Genomic DNA, 26,605 nt, shown 5'->3' with positions numbered 1-26,605 from the left:
ACCTAACTAGAAGGTCTAGCAAAATTTGAGGTGATAACGCATATGTAAAATAGTTGGTTGGATATGTGTAACAGTTTGAGATTATGGGCAATGCAGAAGAAAATAGATAAATGACTGGCTAGGAGATGTGGACATTTTGCTGGAGGCTTGAGGCTCGCTTCCGGAGGACTTTGCCCTCACTTGAGTGCCAGACACCGCAGGGGGAAGCCGCGCTTCGTTTGAGCTCCCGTCAGAAGGGAACCCCTAGTGATATATCTCTAAGAGAAGAGAAGTGTGCAGACGTGCCAGCTGTGGAATTGAGCTGAGAACGTTGTGGTGTCAAGTCTTGGACGGCGAGGAGAGTTTAATAAGCTGCTCAGAGGCATTTTCGTGGGCTGTGTGGAGCGCCCTGACCAGACGCCGTCAGAGGGAAAGTGCCCTCGACCTTATAATCTGTGGTTTGTCTTTGGGGAAGAAGTTGCTGAGAACTTCGAAGCCAGCACAGAAGGAGTAGTTGATGGGACTCCCAGGTAGTGGAACAGAGGACCTCGAGCTGTGTGAAAAGCAGTGAAGAGGAGTGTCACGTGCTTCTGTAGAGGTGGAGAAGCACCATAGTTGCTCGAGGAAACTTCATGGTGTAGCAGCCAAGAGAGCTGTGGAGGACCCTAGCAGAAGGGTGAAGCACCGTAGTTACTCAAGGAAACTTCATGATAGCAGCCTGGAGGAGCTGCAGAGGATCCTGGTAGTGAAGCCCGGAAGAACCTAAAGATATTAGGGTAGTGAACTTCCAGAGGTGGAAGGGGAAGTTCTGGTGGATTACTTAAAGGGAGTTGATAGTGTTTGATTGTCATTAGTGTGCAAGACGCAGTGAGAGGTGAGTGACTGTTTGCATTCTTATGTCAAGGAGTGTTTTATACTGAAGTTTAGAGTTACAGTCGTAGGCTGGATTACCTACAGATGTATGCGTTCCAGGACTGACAGTGATCGATTGATCATTGTTGTGTATCAATGAACATTTATACTGATATATGTTATTGCATTCAAGTGCTGATTTTCTATATATATATTATCTTGCTGATGGTGCAACAGTGTATGTAGACTTGATCAACTTGAGGAGGTTGATAGTATCAGGTGGTGAACCAGGAGATAGGATACCACTTGACAAGCTAATGATAGAGTTCTGATGGTGTTGGAGTGCAACCTGATTGTAATATTATAGAGTATAGGATTCATTATTATTATATGTGTGTATGTATCGTGTATGTGCTTTATCCAGTAAATGTATCCCAATTTGCTGGTGTTTGCCCTTGTCCTAGTGAGGCTTCCCAGGAGGTAGTAAAGAAGGAGAGAGAGAGAGAAAGAACCAAGAACCACTGCCGTGGACAGGGTAAAAGGTAATACTAATAAGTCAAAAGGGGATTGAGGAGATCATATCACCTAAGGAGAGAGTGGGGAGTCACAGCGGCTCGAGTGGGTGTGTGCACGTGACAACGAGGCTAAGTGTTGGAGCCGCATCCCCTAAACGTGTGACGCTGAGCCCCTCTCCAAGAGCCAGAAGTGCCAAGGGTGATCTCCTAATATAAGCACTCTACCGAGTTGTGTGGGTTGGGTTGTCCGTAGAGAAGAATCAACGACAACATCAACCAACCCACAGTCTATAAAAGTGTGAAGCCCAGACTGTTACTGGGTCTCAGCCAGCAAGGGAGGCGCCACGCTGCCAGATGCATCAGTGTAAACATTGCCCCAACATCCCATTGGAGTGTTTAAGGCACTCAACAACGGGTCGTTAGCAGTGTCTCCTATGACCAACTGCTCATACGTCGTACCTTTCCATACTTTTGTCTTGGTGTCGAGAATGGCTGATCTTAATTACCTCAGGGAATGTTATTGATGAACAATCGTCAACTGACTTACCAAGTGTTTGACCATATGTTGATTTATTGGTAACTATTTTTGGCCAGGATGTGAGGGTTATGTGGTGAAGATATTGAGCACATGAGCACATTAGTTGTATGTACAGTTTTGGCCAGGAAGTGAATGTCATAAGGTGAAGATATTGAACACATGAGCACATTAGATATATGTACAGTTTTGACCAAAGGTTCACCTCAGTTACAGAGGAGACAGTCACGTGTGATATAAGATAATTAACAACATGTTTGTGACATGGTGTAACGGGAGTGTTGAGGAGAGTTCAAGAAGAGTACACTGAGGGGTTGTGGGTCCAGCCTCAGTTAATATCAATATTGGTCATCGTCATTTATTTGTATTAAATGTTTTAATTTTTTACTTAGGAGTTTATTTCCTACCTCTGCAGGTGTGGAAGTGACCCGAGAGTAATTAAAGCCCATCACTATTTCTCGAATGCATATAGATACTAATCAGGATGGGAATAATCAAATTAGTGAAAAAATCCTTAGGAGCCGTGATGAGGATTCGAACCTATGTGGTGGGAATTCCCACGCACACACCCCAGACAATCAGGCCACGACATGGGAAAAGGACTGCAATTTGGAGTTCTGTTGAACACACGAGGGTTTCCTGAGGCTTCTACTGAAGCCGGACCAGGATTTTCGCACAATCCCCCCCCCCCATGCACTCTGACAAAGTGCATGGGGGGGTAATCACATGTTAGTGTCATTACTCTGTGTATTAAAAGAGGAGCATCAGATGTAGAACATTCCTTGATGACAGCGAGAGTGCATGGGGGGGGGGGGGATTGTGTGAAAATCCTGGTCAGGCTTCAGTGGAAGCCTCAGGACATTCTCATGTGTTCAGCAGAACTCCAGGTTGCAATCCTTTTCCATGTTGTCGCCTGATTGTCTGAGGCGTGTGCATTGGACTACCAAACACATAGGTTGTTAGTGTGATTACTCGCTGTAAATTAAATTAGTATTGATGAGGATTGCTAAACAAGCCCTCGTACTGATTTTTTTGGCTTACACCAATTTCTTTGTCGTCCTCCGTGCATGAAACTTCGTTTATAATAATAGGTTCACTATTGGAGGAGATTTTTATTACTATTTCACATACTTGAAGAAATATTTTGGAGTGTTCTTTTTCTTTTGATTGGCTTTCTGTTCTAATTTACAAGGCTTTACAAGAATGTAAAAACATCATTGCTACGTATTCTTATAAACCCAATGTACCTACTTTTACATACAAATAAATAAATAAATATATAAATAAATGTCATTTCTTCAATCTGGTATGGTTGGTGGACGTATGGTTGATGTGAGGCCTCACCAGGTGACTCTCTGGGTGTTACTGGCATCAGTGAAGTGCCAGAAGCAGAGCTTTCTTTCCTTCACAGTTGAGGGGAGGAACCAGTGGAGCTGGGGGTGCCCAAAGCCTCACTGGGACAACGACTATCCAAAGTGGACCTCTGGGCTCATATTGCTGCTCAGCAACGACAGCAGTGACTTGTCGACACTCCCAAATTGGGTGAGAAAGAACTAAGAAATTATCCCCCCCCTATATATATATATATATATATATATATATATATATATATATATATATATATATATATATATATATATTATTAAATATGACCGAAAAAGTAAGATTAATAATTCTAACATGAATTTTCTCAATAATTCTTATGTTTCTTTCCACTGTCGATGGTAATTGAAGAAATTACCAAATTGAAGAAATTAGTCTGACATCAGGTACCTGATGTCAGACATCTGCAGGGGCTGAAGGAGGCATTTGAGCGGAATTCTGTGTTGCGTTTCACTTACGAGATGGAGAAGGATGGGAAGCTGCCCTTTCTAGATGTAACAGTCATGGAAAGGAGCGGAGGTTTCCACACTGCAGTCTACACTAAGGAAACAAACATAGGAATGTGCCTCAACGCCAACAGTGACTGCCCAGACAGGTACAAGAGGAATGTTGTTAACGCCTATGTCGACCGTGCTCTCAGCCACAGCTCAGGATGGAAGCAAGTCGATGAAGAACTCTGTATGGTAAGGCAGGGCCTAGTCAACAACAGCTTCTCCAATGGATTCGTTGAAGACATCATAAGAAGGAAGGTGAAACGCCATGCAACCTCTGAAGAGACACCTAACACAACACCTGTACCCCCTATTAGACTATTTTACAGGAACTTCTTTTCCACAGCTCATAAAACGGAGGAAAGGGTCCTGAAAGATATTGTTAATAGAAACGTTATCCCTACAGACAAAAATCAGAAGATACAATTGACGATTTACTATAAAACCAAAAAAACGGCCAACCTACTCATGAGAAACTCTCCAGACACAAAGCAGAACACTTTAAAAGAGACCAATGTCGTCCATGCGTTCAAATGCCTACTTGGGGACTGTAAGCCTCAAAGAACTCAGTATAAAGGCAAGACAACAACATCTCTTTCCAGGCGATTAACGATGCATAAGCAACAGGGTACCATTAAGGAATATATAATCTCTTCCCACAACCAGACCATCACCAAAGAAGTCTTAACAGAAAACACAGAAATCATCGATAGATACAGCGATAGCAGGCGGTTTGATATCTGCTAGGCACTACACATCAAGAAGTCAACACCAGCACTCAACAGCAAATTAATGCACAACTATATTCTACCCACTTCAAGACTCCGCACCAATATAGAAGCATCAAGAAATATGGGCCAATAGGCCCTTTGCAGTTACTTCCATTCTTCCCTTTAATTTACCCAATATTATACCCATTGTTTCATGTTCTGTCTTGTGTTGAAAGTTTGTTTTCACCTCATCCAAAACTGTTGTAACATATCATCTCACCCAAATGCAGATATATAAGATAAGTGATAGCCGAAGCTATTTGAACCACTTCCCCGCTGGCACTTGGATGGTAATCTTGGGCATAGCATTTTATCAAATCATCTCATTCTTTGGGGCACACGTGAGGAACACAAATGCGAACAAGTCTGAATGGTCCCCAGGACTATATGCAACTGAAAACTCACACCCCAGAAGTGACTCGAACCCATACTGCCAGGAGCAATGCAACTGGTATGTACAGGACTCCTTAATCTGCTTGACCATCACGACCAGACAAAAGGAATCCACTTGACCATCACGACATGGTTTAGAGGAGACGGGTGTAGGTGGACAGGGAGGCAAGGAAGGGCCTTCAGGCCATTGTACATAAGTATGCATGAATACAATATAAAGTATATATATATACAGCATGTGTATCAAAACCATGTCTATGTGGTATACATCTCACTGTGCCAAAATCTATTTTAATGTTAGAGGACAATGTAATGAACAATAATGAAAGGGAAATTACACAGTATACAAGACAGTAATACATCCGAGATCTAAATTAATACATTCTCCATCATAGTTCACATAATATTTCCTATACAGCATTATGTAGCATTCCATAATATAAGCATATACGGATGTTTTTCAAGCTACATGACATTAGGCTACTGCTATTCACTAGAATTCTAATATATATCCACAAATACATGGCAAGGACTTATGGTACAGAAATATAATTTACATAGATATATGTGGCACACATTGGCAATACACATTTAATACAAGTGTGTTGTTGAAAAGAGAATAACTACATAAATTAATATTCGTGATACTAGGCTAATCAGCCAAGACATCACTATACAGTTTGAGCATATCATACACCAGCTACAGTATGATCATACTGGTGTACGTGTGGTTATAACACCACCTCACACCCATATGGTAATATTGCAACACACCATGGTCGAGTATGGTAATATCACAACACACCATGGTCCAGTATGGTAATATCACAACACACCATGGACCAGTATGGTAATATTACAACACACCATGGGCCAGTATGGTAATATCACAACACACCATGGGCAAGTATGATAATATTACAACACACCATGGACCAGTATGGTAATATCACAACACACCATGGACCAGTATGGTAATATCACAACACACCATGGACCAGTATGGTAATATCACAACACACCATGGACCAGTATGGTAATATCACAACACACCATGGACCAGTATGGTAATATCACAACACACCATGGTCCAGTATGGTAATATCACAACACACCATGGACCAGTATGGTAATATCACAACACACCATGGACCAGTATGGTAATATCACAACACACCATGGTCCAGTATGGTATTTTTTTTTTTTAGATATATACAAGAGTTGTTACATTCTTGTACAGCCACTAGTACGCGTAGCGTTTCGAGATGGTCCCTGGAATACGATCCCCCTGCCGCGAAGAATCGTTTTTTCATCCAAGTACACATTTTACTGTTGCGTTAAACAGAGGCTACAGTTAAGGAATTGCGCCCAGTAAATCCTCCCCGGCCAGGATACGAACCCATGACATAGCGCTCGCGGAACGCCAGGCGAGTGTCTTACCACTACACCACGGAGACTGACGGAGACTTGCAATATCACAACACACCATGATTCAGTATGGTAATATCACAACACACCCTTGTGACAGTGAAATAGCAGTGATAGTGAGGTAATGGTGATATTGCAGTGGTAGTGAGGTGATGGTGCTATGGCAGTGATAGTGAGGTGATGGTGATGTGGCAGTGATAGTGAGGTGATGGTAGTATAGCAGTGATGGTGAGATAGTGGTGCTGTAGCAGTGATATATCAGTGAATGTAAGAAGAAAATATATCAGTGTGAGGTGATAATGCGGTGAAAGAGAAATGATGTTGGTGTAGCAGTGATAGTGTTATGTGATAGTGAGCTGTTGGTGATATAACAGTGACAACAGCTGTCATATAGTGACACCAACAATTTGTTACTCAACATGGTCAGTACATGACCCCAAGTGTGGGGCCTCAGGTGATGGTGATATATAGTGGTGATAGTGAAGCTACAGTGATACAGCAATGATAGGTTACAGTACTGGGAAGATATAGCAATGATGGTGATACAGCCGTGTTTGTCAGGTATATGATATCAAAGTATAAATACCAAACTGTTAAATACCAGAGATAGTGAAATTATGATGACATAGTGATAAAGGTGTGTCCTTAAATTACATTGGTATCAAAACACGCAGCCCATGGTGATGCAGGAGTGATGGTGGTGGTACAGTGAAACAGAGTGGCAGCACAACACCAGAGTAGTGATGGTGATGGTACAGTGAACTAGAGTGGCAGCACAACACCACAGTAGTGATGGTGGTGGTACAGTGAACTAGAGTGGCAGCACAACACCACAGTAGTGATGGCGGTGGTACAGTGAACTAGAGTGGCAGCACAACACCACAGTAGTGATGGTGATGGTACAGTGAACTAGAGTGGCAGCACAACACCACAGTAGTGATGGTGATGGTACTGTGAACTAGAGTGGCAGCACAACACCACAGTAGTGATGGTACAGTGAACTAGAGTGGCAGCACAACACCACAGTAGTGATGGTGGTGGTACAGTGAACTAGAGTGGCAGCACAACACCACAGTAGTGATAGTGATGGTATAGTGAACTAGAGTGGCAGCACAACACCACAGTAGTGATGGTGATGGTACAGTGAACTACAGTGGCAGCACAACACCACAGTAGTGATGGTGATGGTACAGTGAACTAGAGTGGCAGCACAACACCACAGTAGTGATGGTGATGGAACAGTGAAACAGAGTGGCAGCACAACACCAGAGTAGTGATGGTGATGGTACAGTGAACTAGAGTGGCAGCACAACACCACAGTAGTGATGGTGATGGTACAGTGAACTAGAGTGGCAGCACAACACCACAGTAGTGATGGTGGTGGTACAGTGAACTAGAGTGGCAGTACAACACCACAGTAGTGATGGTGGTGGTACAGTGAACTAGAGTGGCAGCACAACACCACATTAGTGATGGTACAGTGAACTAGAGTGGCAGCACAACACCACAGTAGTGATGGTGGTGGTACAGTGAACTAGAGTGGCAGCACAACACCACATTAGTGATGGTACAGTGAACTAGAGTGGCAGCACAACACCACAGTAGTGATGGTGGTGGTACAGTGAACTAGAGTGGCAGCACAACACCACAGTAGTGATGGTGATGGTACAGTGAACTAGAGTGGCAGCACAACACCACAGTAGTGATGGTGGTGGTACAGTGAACTAGAGTGGCAGTACAACACCACAGTAGTGATGGTGGTGGTACAGTGAACTAGAGTGGCAGCACAACACCACATTAGTGATGGTACAGTGAACTAGAGTGGCAGCACAACACCACAGTAGTGATGGTGGTGGTACAGTGAACTAGAGTGGCAGCACAACACCACATTAGTGATGGTACAGTGAACTAGAGTGGCAGCACAACACCACAGTAGTGATGGTGGTGGTACAGTGAACTAGAGTGGCAGCACAACACCACATTAGTGATGGTACAGTGAACTAGAGTGGCAGCACAACACCACAGTAGTGATGGTGGTGGTACAGTGAACTAGAGTGGCAGCACAACACCACAGTAGTGATGGTGATGGTACAGTGAAACAGAGTGGCAGCACAACACCAGAGTAGTGATGGTGATGGTACAGTGAGCTAGAGTGGCAGCACAACACCACAGTAGTGATGGTACAGTGAACTAGAGTGGTAGCACAACACCACAGTAGTGATGGTGATGGTACAGTGAACTAGAGTGGCAGCACAACACCACAGTAGTTATGGTGATGGTACAGTGAAACAGAGTGGCAGCACAACACCAGAGTAGTGATGGTGATGGTACAGTGAGCTAGAGTGGCAGCACAACACCACAGTAGTGATGGTGATGGTACAGTGAGCTAGAGTGGCAGCACAACACCACAGTAGTGATGGTGATGGTACAGTGAACTAGAGTGGCAGCACAACACCACAGTAGTGATGGTGGTGGTACAGTGAACTAGAGTGGCAGCACAACACCACAGTAGTGATGGTGGTGGTACAGTGAACTAGAGTGGCAGCACAACACCACAGTAGTGATGGTGGTGGTACAGTGAACTAGAGTGGCAGCACAACACCACAGTAGTGATGGTGGTGGTACAGTGAACTAGAGTGGCAGCACAACACCACAGTAGTGATGGTGGTGGTACAGTGAACTAGAGTGGCAGCACAACACCACAGTAGTGATGGTGGTGGTACAGTGAACTAGAGTGGCAGCACAACACCACAGTAGTTTTTTTTTTTCTTTTTATTGTTAAAACAAAGTAAAACAGCGTACATGCAACCATATAAACAGTAAAGCATAGAATTACAAAGAACATTGAAAGACATAAAATAACACAGAGCAACATAACAGAAAAGAGAAAACAAAGAACAAAAAAATTCATAGGAAAGTACATGAACTACACATAAAAACAGCTAGTCAAAACAGTACAAGCAGTGATCCATAAAGCACAAAGACACATGAGAACAACAGAAAGAAAACATAAAACAAAAAAAAAACAAATAAGCGTACAACAGAAACAAAAAAAACTCAGAATGACATGGTACAAAATAATACAAATCTAGTAACAAGCCAGCCTGAAAGGCCACACAAGCAATACTACAAGCCAAGACAGACAGAAAGTTCATAACCGGAACACGCAGGAACCGGCAAACAAACACACATACAATACAATACAATTTTATTTAGGTAAGGTACATACATACAATAAATATTTACAAGGATTGTTTAACTTATAGGTATAGCTAGTACATACAATGCCTAAAGCCACTATTACGCAAAGCGTTTCGGGCATGATAAACTTAAATGACAAGCTTAATACTAATTGAGCATAATGAGTAGAATGAAAACAAGAAATGAAAACATAGATGAAAAAGCAGCACAAATACAATTATGTCGACAAACAGCGCTCTTTATAGAAAAAAACAGACATTGGTTGACAATAGAAGGGTAAGGTAGGTTACAGGTAATTTATTAGGTATAGCTTCGCTTTTAACTTAAACTGGTTGAGAGAGGTACAGTCTTTAACATGGTTGGGAAGGTCATTCCACATTCTGGGCCCCTTGATTTGTAGAGCATTTCTAGTTTGATTAAGTCGTACTCTAGGAATATCAAAACTGTATTTATTTCTGGTGTGATGCTCATGGGTTCTGATACAACCTTCTATGAAGCTTTTGAGATCAGGATTGGCATTATAGTTTAGCGTTTTATATATGTATAATACACATGAGAGAATGTGCAGTGACTTAATGTCTAACATATTCAGAGATTTAAGTAGGGGTACCGAGTGGTGTCTGGGGCCAGAATTGGATATTGTCCTAATAGCAGCTTTGTGTTGAGTAATTAGAGGACGTAAGTGATTTTGGGTAGTAGAGCCCCAAGCACAAATACCATAGTTGAGATATGGATAGATAAGGGAGTAATAGAGAGTCACCAGGGCAGGGCGTGGTACATAATATCTGATCTTAGAAAGAATGCCCACAGTTTTTGAAACTTTTTTTGATATGTTTAGAATGTGTCCCTGGAAATTAAGCTTGTGGTCAATGAGAATGCCAAGGAATTTGCCATCTAATTTGTTACAAATTTGGGTATTGTTTATTTTGAGATTTATTTGATTAGAGGATTTATTGCCAAACAGAATATAAAAGGTTTTGTCAATGTTAAGGGTGAGTTTGTTGGCAGTTAGCCACAGATGGACTTTATTTAGCTCAGTATTTACTGTGGCATTTAGAGCAAGGGGATCAGGACTGGAGTAAATGAAGGTTGTGTCGTCAGCAAATAGAATTGGTTTGAGGTGTTGGGAGGCATTTGGAAGGTCATTAATGTAGATGAGAAAGAGGAGAGGGCCAAGTATGCTGCCCTGGGGAACACCAATGTTGATGGGTAGGGTGGGAGAAATTGTATTATTCACAGAAACATATTGGAGCCTGTCAGTAAGGTAGGATTTGAGGTATTGTAGGGAGTGTCCTCTGACTCCATAATGATGTAATTTAAGAAGAAGGTTTTGGTGGTTGACAGTGTCAAAAGCTTTACGCAGGTCCACAAACAACCCAACAGAGAACTCATTTTTATCAAGAGCTGTATGAATCGAGTTAAGCATACTAATAAGTGCATCGTTAGTGCTTTTTTTGGGTCTGAAGCCATATTGGCAAGGGCTAAGTATATTGAGTTTGGCCAAATATGAGTAAAGCTGCTTATAGATTAGTTTTTCAAAAATTTTTGACAAGTTTGGCAGGATAGATATAGGTCTGTAGTTGTTAACATCTGTGAGATTACCACATTTGTGGACAGGCGTTACTCTCGCTTTTTTTAGAATATCTGGGAAGGTTTGGAGTTCAAGTGACTTGTTGAAGAGCAAAGCAATAGCAGGGGCTAAAGATCTGGAGGCTTTTTTGTAAATTAAAGTTGGTATCTCCTCAAGGGCACCAGACTTGGTTTTAAGGGAAAGGATTATCTCATTGACATCAGTGGAATTAATAGGCTTTAGGTACAGAGACTGTGGATAGTTACCTGAAAGATAGTCATTAATGTCTGTACTGGAAGATGGAATATCATTTGCAAGGGATGAACCAATGGAAGAGAAGAACCTATTGAACTCAGTAGCAGAATCAGAGGCTGAAAGCTGACCATCGTTATTAGACAGGAGAGTCGGTTTGTTATTTAAAGACTTCTTTGATCCCAATATTTGAGAAATTGTTCTCCAAGTTTGTTTAATGTTGCTCTTTATTTGGGTAAATTTATCTTCGTAGTATTTAGTTTTGGCTCGTCTAATTATCTTAGACAGCAATAATGAGTAATTCTTTGAGAATTCTTTGGAGACAATTCCTAACCTATACTTCTTCTCAAGGTCATGTTTTTTATTAATAGATTTAAGTATTCCCTTTGTAAGCCAGGGATTGTTAAGCCTTTTGGTTGTGACTTGTTTTGTAAGCATACAAACAGCCCTAGAACCAACACAAGCAACAGAACACAACACACACACAGCACAGCCAAAAAAAAGTGCACTCAGAACAAATACACAAACACACCGCCCAACAGGGCGAAACCAAACACGGAGACAAACCAGACATAGAACCGCAGACACGGTAAGAAAATAAACAGAGTACCCAAATAAACACAGGCGCTAACGATATTTGTCTGGAAACTCCTTGGCTGGGAAGCGCAAGCAGTACGCCTCCCAGATCAGCTGGACGTCCTCGGACACTTGTCTACCAGGAGACGCACAAGGCCGAGGCATCCAATCAGGCACCCCATAAATAAACCCCTTCAACCTCGGTACCCAAATAGTCGACGAGCACCACGGGCCCTCACGCACCCGGTCGTCCCAAACGAGGTCCAAAACCCGTGACTTAGGGACCACGCCCTCGTCGGCTGCGAGCACAGGGAGGGGGTCCACACTAGGTGGTTTCGCACTGGTATCGGCACTGGGAGGTTCGTCGGGCGCCGCACAGGGCTCCGTACCAACCGGTGCACGAGGCTTCTCACGAGGCTTCACACGAGGCTGCACACTAGGGGAACCCGCAAAGGACACAGACGAGTCGGGGCCCCCTCCACCAAGCACATGAGCAGAGGCACCTCGGCGCACATCCTTCCGTAAGACCAGGACGAGGTCCCGTGCGGCAGGAGCAACCTCCCACCGAGGGGAGTCATCAGCAGTAGGTATAGGGGGTGATTCCGGAGGCAGCACAGAGCCCCCACAGCACCGCCAACCACGACAGGAGACGTCGGAACAACGTATTCTTCCACCTCCACCCAAGGCACCCCACAAAGGGGGGACACTCTGGACCCGCCTCGAGCGCTTGGAGACAGGCTGCCGGTCATCCAAGCTATCACCCCCATCATCCCGTAACACAGTAGAACACTCCAATGGACGCGCTTTCAAGGCCCGGCCCCTGAGAACCGCAGCCTCCACGACCGGGGGCACTGGACCACTCACCACAGGAGACTCCCCGTCGCTAACATCCAAAGGGACAGGAGACGCCACATGTAGGGACGGAGCAGGCACGGGCGGCTGAGACGGAGCGGGCAAGGGCGACAGGGGCAGGGACGTCAAAGGCAGGGAAGCCGGTGACGGGGGCGAGGCCGCCACAACCCCTACGTCAACATCCACACCACCACCCAACACCGGGGTCGAAACCAGCAGGGAAGCAACATCCTGACCATCACGGGGAGACAGGTCCGGGGCCAACAGCGGGGGAAAATCCTCCTCCTGGAAAAGGTTGACAGGGGTGACCCGGCGCTCCTCACACCCGGCGGCCAGGTGACCCGGCAGGCCGCACCGGAAACAAGTCCGAGGTTGTCCTGCGTGAAAAACACGAATCGGGAACCCCAACAGCATGATGGAGGACGGCACAGAACCCCGGAGGCGCATGACGAGAGTTCGGGTCCCACACGGAACCCCCTTCCATCTCCCGTTAGGGACAGCATTCATCCTCACATGTAGAACCCGCCCAAACCGGGCAAAGTACCTACGTAGAAGATCCTCAGGGAACTCAAAAGGCATCCCATGCACAGCCACATACGTCGTGGCTCCACAACGGTCGGATATGGTTACCGACCCACCATCCCCAGGAAGATCGAAAGAGCGCCCATCATAGCGCGTGACGATATCTTGATAAATCGCCGGAGAGTTGAACTTGACTATCGCTCGCCGGCCGGCGAGCAGCTGCACACCACATACAGACTCCACTGGGACACGTAACATATCAATCATTACCACCTCCACAGCGTGGTACGAAGCAATCCCAGAAAACTCCAGGCCAATGGAGGCCTGCCTGGAGACACGGGGAACAGGCTCCCCCATGATCGCAGACCGTCACGGCCCCAAGGGCCCGTCAACAATAACACAGTACACAAGCCACATCAGCAGCGACACCAGGTCCTCACTCCTCGCCGGGTCAACAACAACTGCTTTACACCACAGTAGTGATGGTGGTGGTACAGTGAACTAGAGTAGCAGCACAACACCACAGTAGTGATGGTGGTGGTACAGTGAACTAGAGTGGCAGCACAACACCACAGTAGTGATGGTGGTGGTACAGTGAACTAGAGTAGCAGCACAACACCACAGTAGTGATGGTGGTGGTACAGTGAACTAGAGTGGCAGCACAACACCACAGTAGTGATGGTGGTGGTACAGTGAACTAGAGTGGCAGCACAACACCACAGTAGTGATGGTGGTGGTACAGTGAACTACAGTGACAGCACAACACCACAGTAGTGATGGTGGTGGTACAGTGAACTACAGTGGCAGCACAACACCACAGTAGTGATGGTGGTGGTACAGTGAACTAGAGTGGCAGCACAACACCACAGTAGTGATGGTGGTGGTACAGTGAACTAGAGTGGCAGCACAACACCACAGTAGTGATGGTGGTGGTACAGTGAACTAGAGTGGCAGCACAACACCACAGTAGTGATGGTGGTGGTACAGTGAACTAGAGTGGCAGCACAACACCACAGTAGTGATGGTGGTGGTACAGTGAACTAGAGTGGCAGCACAACACCACAGTAGTGATGGTGGTGGTACAGTGAACTAGAGTGGCAGCACAACACCACAGTAGTGATGGTGGTGGTACAGTGAACTAGAGTGGCAGCACAACACCACAGTAGTGATGGTGGTGGTACAGTGAACTAGAGTGGCAGCACAACACCACAGTAGTGATGGTGGTGGTACAGTGAACTAGAGTGGCAGCACAACACCACAGTAGTGATGGTGGTGGTACAGTGAACTAGAGTGGCAGCACAACACCACAGTAGTGATGGTGGTGGTACAGTGAACTAGAGTGGCAGCACAACACCACAGTAGTGATGGTGGTGGTACAGTGAACTAGAGTGGCAGCACAACACCACAGTAGTGATGGTGGTGGTACAGTGAACTAGAGTGGCAGCACAACACCACAGTAGTGATGGTGGTGGTACAGTGAACTAGAGTGGCAGCACAACACCACAGTAGTGATGGTGGTGGTACAGTGAACTAGAGTGGCAGCACAACACCACAGTAGTGATGGTGGTGGTACAGTGAACTAGAGTGGCAGCACAACACCACATTAGTGATGGTGATGGTGAACTAGAGTGGCAGCACAACACCACAGTAGTGATGGTGGTGGTACAGTGAACTAGAGTGGCAGCAGAACACCACAGTCCACCACAGTCACCTCCGTAATGTCACTGTGGTTGACTGCTGCCATCACCACATCCAGGCCGCTCACCACATAACCAAAGACATCTGTCCACTGGTAACCATCCTGGAGGTCCCTGGTGATGATGATGAACTGGGTACTCCTGGAACCCCCCAGCTCACCCCAGGCCAACACAGTTCCTGCCCGGCCTGACTTCCGGTACTCCCCTTGGAGGTCAGGCAGCAGTGGGGCTCCTCCCTCACCATCATTACTCTCGTAGTCTCCACCCACCACACTCTCCCCCAGCTCACCCTTGTCCCACACCTCCAACAGTTTAGTGTTGCGGTAGGTGTGGCCCCGCTGGCCCGTACACAACAACACAAACTGTCTGGCCAGCGGAGTGTCAGGGGTCAGCCGAATGGTGACCCGCCCTCTTCTTGACCCCGCCCACCCGAGGTCAAGGAATGCCAGGGTGCAGGAGGGCTCCAGCACGCCCACAACCTCACTCTCCTGCAGGAAATGAAATAAATCATGCTGATAACTGTATAACAAAATGTTATCATATTAGTTATCAAAACTCAGTAAGTCAGTACGACTAGTGGGTGTAATAAAGTAACCTGGAGGGTGTGGGCGTGGGCGGGCGTGGGCTGATGCGGGAGTGAGTGGAGGTACAGCTGTCCGTCTTCTAGAGTTATCCTGGCGGAGCGGCAGCCATCTTGGTCTTCCTGGACGGCCAACACCCGGCCAGCCTCCACCAGCCTCTTGACGGGCTCCCTCATTCTGCGGAGGTCCTCAACCTGTGGACAGTGTCAGCCCCATTATCACCAGTGGTCAGTGTCAGCCCCATTATCACCTGTGGTCAGTGTCAGCCCCATTATCACCTGTGGTCAGTGTCAGCCCCATTATCACCTGTGGACAGTGTCAGCCCCATTATCACCTGTGGACAGTGTCAGCCCCATTATCACCTGTGGTCAGTGTCAGCTCCATTATCACCTGTGATCAGTGTTGGCCCCATTATCACCTGTGATCAGTGTCAGCCCCATTATCACCTGTGGTCAGTGTCAGCCCCATTATCACCTGTGGTCAGTGTCAGCCCCATTATCACTTGTGGTCAGTGTCAGCCCCATTATCACCTGTGGTCAGTGTCAGCTCCATTATCACCTGTGGTCAGTGTCAGCCCCATTATCACCTGTGGTCAGTGTCAGCCCCATTATCACCTGTGGTCAGTATCAGCCCCATTATCACCTGTGGACAGTGTCAGCCCCATTATCACCTGTGGACAGTGTCAGCCCCATTATCACCTGTGGACAGTGTCAGCCCCATTATCAGTCAATCACACCTACCACATTCACCACAATCAGCACATTACACTACACATAAACTGAAGCCAGTCAAGGAAAGCACCTACTGGTAGGGTTCGTGCTGGACCTGTAGCTCCAGCCCTTACTCTACTGGCAGGGGGTTTGTGTTGGACCTGAAGCTACAGCCCCCCTCTAGTGACAGGGGGTTGGTGCTGGACCTGTAGCTCCAGCCACCCTCTACTGGCAGGGGATTGGTGCTGGACCTGTAGCTCCAGCCCCCCTCTACTGGCAGGGGATTGGTGCTGGACCTGTAGCTCCAGCCCCCCCTCTACTGGCAGGGGGTTAGTTCTGGACCTGTAGCGCCAGTCCCCCTCTACTGGCAGGGGGTTGGTGCTAGACCTGTAGCTCCAGCTCCCCTCTACTGGCAGGGGATGGGTGCTGGACCTGTAGCTCCAGTGCTGAGCGGCACTGGAGAGAGGACCGGCTCCAGGGAGCCGGTCGGCCGAGCGGACAGCACGCTGGACTTGTGATCCTGTGGTCCCGGGTTCGATCCCAGGCACCGGCGAGAAACAATGGGCAGAGTTTCTTTCACCCTATGCCCCTGTTACCTAGCAGTAAAATAGGTACCTAGGTGTTAGTCAGCTGCCACGGGCTGCTTCCTGGGGGTGGAGGCCTGGTCGAGGACCGGGCCGCGGGGACACTAAAGCCCCGAAATCATCTCAAGATAACCTCAAGATAACAAGCCCCCCTCTACTGGCAGAGGGGTTGGTGCTGGAGCTGTAGCTCTAGCCCCCCTCTACTGGCAGAGGGGTTGGTGCTGGACTTGTAGCTCCAGCCCCCCTCTACTGGCAGAGGGGTTGGTGTTTGACCTGTAGCTCCAGCCCCCCGCCCCCTCTAATGGATGGGGGGGGGGGGGAGTTGGTGCTGGACCTGTAGCTCCCCCCCCCCTACCCTCTACTGGCAGGGGGTTGGTGCTGGCCCTGTAGCTTCAGCCCCCTCTCTACTGGCAGGGGGTTGGTGCTGGACCTGTAGCCCCAGTCCCCTTCTAATGGCAGGGGGTTGGTGCTGGACCTGTAGCTCCAGCCCACCTCTACTGGCAGGGGGTTGGTGCTGGACCTGTAGTTCCCGCCCCCTTCTAATAGCAAGGGGTTGATGCTGGACCTGTAGCTCCAGCCCCCCCTCTACTGGCAGAGGGTTGCTGCTTGACCTATAGCTCCAGCCCCCGTATACTGGCAAAGGGGATGGTGCTGGATCTGTAACCCCAGCCCCTTTCTACTGGCAGGGGGTTGGTGCCGGACCTGTAGCTCCAGCCCCCCCTCCTCTACTGGCAGGGGGTTGGTGCTGGATCTGTAGCTACAGCCCCCTCTACTGGCAGGGGGGTTGGTGCTGGATCTGTAGCTACAGCCCCCCCTCTACTGGCATGGGGTTCGTCCTGGACCTGTAGCTCCAGCCTCCCTCTACTGGCAGGGGGTTGGTGCTAGACCTGTAGCTTCAGCCCCCTCTATACTGGCAGGGGGTTAGTGCTGGACCTGTAGCTTCAGCCCCCCCTATACTGGCACGGAGTTGGTGCTGGACCTGTAGCTCCAGCCCTCCTCTACTGGCAGGGGGGTTAGTGCTGGACCTGTAGCTCCAGCCCCCCTCTACTGGCAGGGGGTTGGTGCTTGACCAATAGCTCAAGCCCCACTCTACTGGCAGGGGGTTGTTGATGGACCTATAGCTTAAGCCCCCCGCTACTGGCAGGGGGTTGGTGCTGGACCTGTAGCTCTAGCCCTCCTCTACAGGCAGGGGGTTGGTGCTGGACCTGTAGCTCCAGCCCTCCTCTACAGGCAGGGGGTTGGTGTTGGACCTGTAGCTCCAGCCTCCCTCTAGTGGCAGGGGGATGGCCCTGGATCTGTAGCTCCAGCTCCCTCTACTGACATGGGCTTGGTGCTGGACCTGTAGCTACAAACCCCCCCCCCCCTCTACTGGCAGGGGGTTGGTGCTGGACAAGTAGCTCCAGCAACCCTCTACTGGCAGGTGGTTGGTGCTGGACCTGTAGCTCCAGCCCCCCTCTACTGGCAGGGGGTTGGTGCTGGACAAGTAGCTTGAGCCCCCCCTTCTACTGGCAGGGGGTTTGAGCTGCCATTGTTTGGGAGTGTGTTGGCAGTTTCAAGGCTTCAGTATCTTCGAACCCAGCAGTGGTTTGTTTTGGTTCACTGTCTTCCTGGATGCTTTCCCGGTAAGATGGAGAGTGGTGACACTCCACCACTCCACTTGGTGGAGTGTCACCTGCTCTCTGAGCCTCTGTGAGGGGGCCAGGATCCTGGGTTCAATAGAGGATCACAGGTTCAATTACCATGCAGGACATAAATGGTTCACATGTTTCCTTTCAGCTGTTGCACCTGTTCACCTACCAGTAAATATTTATCCTAGAGGTAGGAAACTATTGTAAATTGTATGTTAAGGAAAGTCAGTAGTAGACCTTGGGGAACCTCGATAAACCTAAGAACAGGCTTCCTCTCCTCAAAACGCAACTCAATATCTTGTGATATGACCTATGAGAGAAAATAAAAAACTTACTGTTAATTGCTTCTGGGGGATCTCTCCAGTGATTTCCTGAACTTTATTCATGATGCTGGAGGCTGAGTCTCCCAGGTGTACGGGGTCAGCTGTGGCACCTGTCTCTGTGGTCGTCATCTCCAGGGCCTCCCTGATGGTCTCCTGCACCTGTCATTACCAACACAAACATTAATGGTGGAGGCTGAGTCTCCCAGGTGTATGGGGTCAGCTGTGGCACCTGTCTCTGTGGTCATCATCTCCAGGGCCTCCCTGATGGTCTCCTGCACCTGTCATTATCAACACAAACATTAATGGTGGAGGCTGAGTCTCCCAGGTGTATGGGGTCAGCTGTGGCACCTGTCTCTGTGGTCATCATCTCCAGGGCCTCCCTGATGGTCTCCTGCACCTGTCATTACCAACACAAACATTAATGTGGAACCTGGACTATAATGAAGCATCAGGCTCTGAGTAAAGTAACTGGACTATAATGAAGCCTCAGGCTCTGAATAAAGTAACTGGACTATAATGAAGCATCAGGCTCTGAGTAAAGTAACTGGACTATAATGAAGCATCAGGCTCTAAGTAAAGTAACTGGACTATAATGAAGCATCAGGCTCTGAGTAAAGTAACTGGACTATAATGAAGCATCTGGCTCTGAGTAAAGTAACTGGACTATAATGAAGCATCTGGCACTGAGTAAAGTAACTGGACTATAATGAAGCATCAGGCTCTGAGTAAAGTAACTGGACTATAATGAAGCATCAGGCTCTAAGTAAAGTAACTGGACTATAATGAAGCATCTGGCTCTGAGTAAAGTGACTGGACTATAATGAAGCATCAGGCTCTGAGTAAAGTAACTGGACTGTAATGAAGCATCTGGCTCTGAGTAAAGTAACTGGACTATAATGAAGCATCAGGCTCTGAGTAAAATAATTTCACAATATAAGTAATGGTGTTTCTCTACACTGACCACAGTGTAGAGAAACACCAAGATGACAGTTGACTTTATTAATAAAAATGTTTCCTATCTATAAAGTCAACTCTCATCTTGATGTGTCTCCATGTCAAAAGTGTTTATATAGAGGCCATACTACACTCAGTTGGGTGAGAACAATGTGACCTTCGGTAGTGTACCTTCACCGAGGTGTGGACAGTGTTGACATCTGGGAAGAGTTCCTGGCACTTCCGGAGCCAATCTTCTACCTTCATCTTGCACTCATCAGCTGTGTCTATGGTTGTGCCAACCTCCTGTGGGGTGTTGACTGTGTCGAGGCTCCCAAACATGGCCTGCAGCTGAGTCTTCCCTTCCTCTCCTTGTGTTGTCATATCCACCACACTGGTATCCTCCAGTTCCAAGAGCTTCATTGCTGACTTGTTCTGCTCTACCAGAGCATAGAGTCTGTCCTGGAGCTGGAGGTGGTGAGTCTTCCAGTCCCCCAGCTGCCCCCGGTACTCCCCCAGCTGGGACAGTACCTCTTCACAGCTAGTAATGAGGCTGCTGATGATGCTCTTCTGCTCCTGCACCAGGGAACGTAATGTCTTACTGATGCCTCTGGCGGGACCTTCATAAGGTTTTGCTGGCACTACTTCCTCAGTTGTTAGCTGGATATTTTTGAGTTTCCTAACAAAAGCCTCCACAGCATAGCTAATTGGGAACTGAGTAGCAGCTGTGGCAGTGTGCTCGGCACGGCAGCTGGGGCAGGTCAGCTGACCATTCTTGATAGCATTGTCAATACACTGGGAGCAGAATGTGTGGCCACATGGCAGTGTGCGAGGTCGTAGCTGATTGTCATCATAATCGTTAAAACACACTGAACATTCCTCTGGCTTGTTATCCTGTGGAAAAGAATATTTAGTTTGCTAGCTGTATTTACATTTAAAACTAATATTACAGTACTTTATTTACTAATACAAATTACATAATATTTTTATACATTCTTTGCATTAGCTATTTCAAAGCAGGGTTAATATTACTGACAGATTAACACATTCACAGCAAGGCCAATATTTTTTATAAACATATCTCGGAGTATGGGATAATATATTTAGGTAACATATTGCAGCAGCAGGGCTGTTTGTAAGCCATACCTGAGAGTGCAGACTAACAAAACCCATCCTTACTTTATTATGAATAATGGAAGAAAATGTATGTATCGTATGTGATAATGGGGGAAGGATCAAGTATTCTTAGTCTAAGTTGGACAATAAATACACTGTGGGTTACATCTTAACACATGGGTTTTATTGAACAACTCTGGATTATTTTACACTTACTATGGGAACACACAATTACATTACAGGATTGTTGAGATTGAGTGATACTCTTCCCCAAACATAACCATGATGGATAAATTGACTATTGGTCTCACACAAATCTGGGCTTAGTTGATTTGGTGGTGATAAGACCACCAAATCTTATCTATTTGATTTATAAAGTAAGTACAGTATATATATATATATATATATATATATATATATATATATATATATATATATATATATATATATATATATATATATTATATATATATATATTTATATATTATATATATATATAATATATAATATATATATATAATATATAATATATATATTTAATATATAATATATATATATATATATATATATATATATATATATATATATATATATATATATATATATATTTCATTGAATATGACCGCATATTCTGTATTTATTATTTTCTGGTTTAGGGCTTCTATCCCTCTAACTATTTTCTTAGCATCAGGGCTTAATTGAAATAGGAGTTCTCCAAAACTCATTTTCGTACTTTTAAGGTGAAGAAAAGAAGTGATTTACTATAGAGTGTATTACACTTATTTGTATAATTTGCACGACGTTTCGAACCTCCATGGTTCATTCTCAAGTGAACAGATCTTACAATACTAGTTGATTTTATACCCGCATTAGGTCAGGTGATAATACAATGAAGGTGAAAACATGGGGGGATACATAAGGGATAAACATAGGGGCTGCAGAAGGCTTATTGGCCCATACGAGGCATCTCCTATCCAAACACAAAGATTAATCCAGTGTAATTGGCCTGTTATGTTGGACATTGTCTTCTTTGTCAATGAAACATGTTTGAAAGAAAACCTGCTGCCAGTATACACCAATATATATATATATATATTATATATATATATATATATATATTTATATATTATATATATATATAATATATATATATAATATATAATATATATATATATATATATATATATATATATATATATATATATATATATATATATATATATATATATATATATATATGTCGTACCTAGTAGCCAGAACACACTTCTCAGCGTACTATTCAAGGCCCAATTTGCCTAATAAGCCAAGTTTTCATGAATTGTTTTTGACTACCTAACCTACCTAACCTAACCTAACCTAACTTTTTCGGCTACCTAACCTAACCTAACCTATAGAGATAGGTTAGGTTAGGTTCGGTCATATATCTACGTTAATTTTAACTCCAATAAAAAAAAATTGACCTCATACATAATGAAATGGGTAGCTTTATCATTTGATAAGAAAACAATTAGAGAAAATATAATAATTCAGGAAAACTTGGCTTATTAGGCAAATTGGGCCTTGCATAGTAGGCCGAGAAGTGCATTCTGGCTACTAGATACGACATATATATATATACACACACAATGGGGCCTCGACTTACAATGCTAATCCGTTCCCAGAGACGGATCGTAAGTCGAAGCGATTTTTCCCATAAGAAATAAAGGGAATTGAATTAATCCGTTCCCCACCCTCCAAAATATTAACATACAAATACATTTTATACTGAATACAATGTTTTTTTCTAACTACAATACAGTACCAAAGTTTCTCTTACCTTTATGGAGGGCTCTTGATGGCGTATGGAAGATAGTGATGAGGGGGGAGGAAGAGAGTTGTTACTGTTTGGAAGGGGAGTTCCCTTCCATTATCACATCAGTGATGTTTTCTCTGGGGTACTCTCTTTCCTACGTTTTGTCTGAATACCACTAGAACCTGGTTATGATTCAGTGCTTGTTTGTCTCACTACAAATTTGTCAAGAGGCATTTGTTGTTCCCTTAATTTTAACATTTGTCTGTAATGATGCATCAGTGTCATTGAATAGGTTAAGGCAACGACCTACTGCAGCTTGATTTGGGCGAGTCGTTTCAGCAAAGGTTTGCAATTCTTCCCATGCTGCACACATTTTCTTAATTGTTGAGGAAGAGACATTCTGTACTCTTGTATCTGCTATATGCTCATCCTTACATGGGTTTTCATATGTTGAGCCTTACCACTGACTTTCCTGGGACTCATGGCAAGGTATATAATAATTACTTTAATGTTCAAAATGCAAAAAATCACCACAAAAGCGGAATTTCTTATAGGCACAATTGTCACTAAGCGAGCAGCTGTAGTAAACTGAGGCAGGTCGGCCGCGTGACTGGGAACCACTCGCTCTGTCGACCCGAACGTGTACCAACAAATATCGTAAGTCGACGACACCATCGGATGTCGAGTCGCATTTTTCGATGAAATTCACATCGTAACTCGAAATTATCGCAAGTAGGGGCAATCGTATGTCGAGGTGCCACTGTATATTTTATATTTATATATATATATATATATATATATATATATATATATATATATATATATATATATATATATATATATATATATATATGACAATGTCAGACCACGGAGGAAAAATGAAACAGGAAATTTCCTTAAGTACTTTCGTATATTAAATACATCTTCAGAAGGACCTTCTGAAGATGTATTTAATATACGAAAGTACTTAAGGAAATTTCCTGTTTCATTTTTCCTCCGTGGTCTGACATTGTCACATTCTTAATCACGTGTTTATTTTCGTGATATACACACATATATATATATATATATATATATATATATATATATATATATATATATATATATATATATATATATATAGATAGGGGGCAGAGTGTATCGTGATCTTGCCTGTACTCCTCTTGACATACCAGAAAACATTCTAAGGAAACTACTCCAAGCTTGTACTAAAGAGGCATCCTTTTTAAGCCTGGATGGGCACATGTATAAGCAAGTAGATGGGGTCGCCATGGGTTCTCCCCTAGGTGTTCTGTTTGCGAACTTCTACATGGGTACCATCGAACAAAAGGTCTTCGTCGACATGAACTTGAAACCGGCCATATACTGCAGGTATGTTGACGACATTTTTACTCAGGTACCTGAGGTCAGACATCTGCAGGAGCTGAAGGAGGCATTTGAGCGGAATTCTGTGTTGCATTTCACCTACGAGATGGAGAAGGATGGAAAGCTGCCCTTTCTAGATGTAACAGTCATGGAAAGGAGTGGAGGTTTCCACACTGCAGTCTACACTAAGGAAACAAACATAGGAATGTGCCTAAATGCCAACAGCGACTGCCCTGACAGGTACAAGAGGAGTGTTGTTAACGCATACGTCGACCGTGCTCTCAGCCACAGCTCAGAATGGAAGCAAATCGACGAAGAACTCTGTAGGGTAAGGCAGGTCCTAGTCAATAACGGCTTCTCCAATGGTTTCATCGAAGACAGGTCCTAGTCAATAACGGCTTCTCCAATGGTTTCATCGAAGACATCATAAGAAGGAAAGTGAAAAGCCATGCAACCTCTGAAGAGACAACTAACACAACACCTATACCCCCTATTAGACTATTTTACAGGAACTTCTTTTCCACAGCTCATAAAACGGAGGAAAGGGTCCTGAAAGATATTGTTAATAGAAACGTTATCCCTACAGACAAAAATCAGAGGATACAACTGACGATTTACTATAAAACCAGAAAAACGGCCAGCCTACTCATGAGAAACTCTCCAGACACAAAACAGAACGCTTTAAAAGAGACTAACGTCGTCTATGCCTTCAAATGCCCACTTGGGGACTGTAAGCTCCAAAAAACCCAGTATATAGGCAAGACAACAACATCTCTTTCTAGGCGTTTAACGATGCATAAGCAACAGGGCTCCATTAAGGAACATATAATCTCTTCCCATAACCAAACCATCGCCAGAGAAATCCTAGTAAACAACACAGAAATCATCGATAGATACAGCGATAGCAGGCGGCTTGACGTTTGCGAGGCACTACACATCAAGAAGTCAACACCAGCAATCAACAGCCAATTATTGCACAACTATATTCTACCCACCTCAAGACTCCGCTCCAATATAGAAGCATCAAGAAATATGGACCAATAGGCTTTCTACAAACACTTCTATTCAATACCCATTGTTTCTGTTCTGTCTTGTGTTGATACTTTTAATACCCTATTAATATCCCCTCTTGTTCTGTCTTGTGTTAATGCCACATCACCCCTCCCACCTCACTCAAATGTAGATATAAAATCAGAGATACGTAAGTTCTAATCAGTTGTGTATTTGTGAAGTCTTTGAAAATGTAATAAGTTTTACGAAACGCGCCCGTGTCGCGTCAGACTAGAAATAAAAATGAATTTTGGAGAAGTGATTTTTGATTTACCTCCAACAGTGAAGCGTAATGTACGAAAGATTGAGAAAATTCGTGTTAGAATTATTAATCTTACTTTTTCGGTCATATTTAATAATATATATATATATATATATATATATATATATATATATATATATATATATATATATATATATATATATATATACAGTACAACCTCGATTCAACGTACTATATGGGACCACCCCCAGTTCGTTGGAGCGTTGGATTCGTTGCAAGAGGTGACCTTCAAGAGGCGTTTGCGTCAGTGTCTTTTTTTTTTCTTGTACACAATAAAAATGCATTGTATCATATTACTTACTGTACCTATATTTTACTACTCTACTAAAAATTCTGTAATTCATGTATTTACCTTATTGTTGGAGTTATGTCCATCTTGAAGTTTTGTGAAGTTGTGAATGCTCTACAGTAAATAGGTACTGCAGTGCATTAAGCCGTTAGCACTGTATTATTAAAAGTGGTTTTGCTGTATGTTGAGTACTACAATACAGTTCTTGAAAACTATTGTACATTAGAATTATTGCAACTTTAATTTTAACACTATGTACACACTTGAATTTAACACTTATTCTAATTGTTCACTTCACACACGATGTTTTTAGATGTTTGCATCAGCTTTGCTGGTGCTCGCTGCTGCTGTGTTGGCTTCAGCTGCTTTTGTGCTGGTGCTGGGTACAGCTGTGCTGGTGCTGGGTACGGCTGTGCTGGTGCTGGGTACGGCTGTGCTGGTGCTGGGTACGGCTGTGCTGGTGCTGGGTACGGCTGTGCTGGTGCTGGGTACGGCTGTGCTGGTGCTGGGTACGGCTGTGCTGGTGCTGGGTACGGCTGTGCTGGTGCTGGGTACGGCTGTGCTGGTGCTGGGTACAGCCGTGCTGCTGGGTACGGCTGTGCTGGTGCTGGGTACAGCTGTGCTGGTGCTGGGTACGGCTGTGCTGGTGCTGGGTACGGCTGTGCTGGTGCTGGGTACAGCTGTGCTGGTGCTGGGTACGGCTGTGCTGGTGCTGGGTACGGCTGTGCTGGTGCTGGGAACGTCAACAGTGCCAGTAACATTTTGTATAATCTCATCATCTGTTAAATAACCATTGATTAAATGATTTATTAATTTTATTATTTCGAAGCCGTAGTCACTGAACTGTGGCGACGAATTGAAACGAGAAACGCATGGTGTGTACAGGGATTAGACCCGTCCACTCGCTCACGCTGGAGTTGTTCCAATAACAAATA

The 26,605-nt window shown here is 45.0% G+C and overlaps 2 protein-coding genes across 2 annotated transcripts in view; both read right to left on the bottom strand.

Moving 5' to 3' along the window:
- The window catches only part of LOC138371377 (uncharacterized), a 613,305-nt gene that overhangs the window by 287,920 nt on the left and 298,780 nt on the right, over positions 1-26,605 (bottom strand). The window lies entirely within an intron of this gene.
- LOC138371254 (uncharacterized) overlaps positions 14,716-26,605 on the bottom strand; it is a 30,133-nt gene continuing 18,243 nt past the window's right edge. Inside the window, exons 2-5 of the mRNA XM_069336062.1 lie at positions 19,968-20,669; positions 18,855-19,001; positions 15,612-15,791; positions 14,716-15,504 (exon numbers count right to left, since the gene is read on the bottom strand). Of these exons, the coding sequence (XP_069192163.1) occupies positions 14,992-15,504; positions 15,612-15,791; positions 18,855-19,001; positions 19,968-20,669 (1,542 nt within the window). The 3' untranslated portion in view covers positions 14,716-14,991. The remainder of the gene's footprint in view (positions 15,505-15,611; positions 15,792-18,854; positions 19,002-19,967; positions 20,670-26,605) is intronic.

The sequence above is a fragment of the Procambarus clarkii genome, chromosome 35 (assembly GCF_040958095.1).
Source record: "Procambarus clarkii isolate CNS0578487 chromosome 35, FALCON_Pclarkii_2.0, whole genome shotgun sequence".
Taxonomy (NCBI): domain Eukaryota; kingdom Metazoa; phylum Arthropoda; class Malacostraca; order Decapoda; family Cambaridae; genus Procambarus; species Procambarus clarkii.
This window is presented reverse-complemented; position numbering and strand designations above follow the sequence as displayed.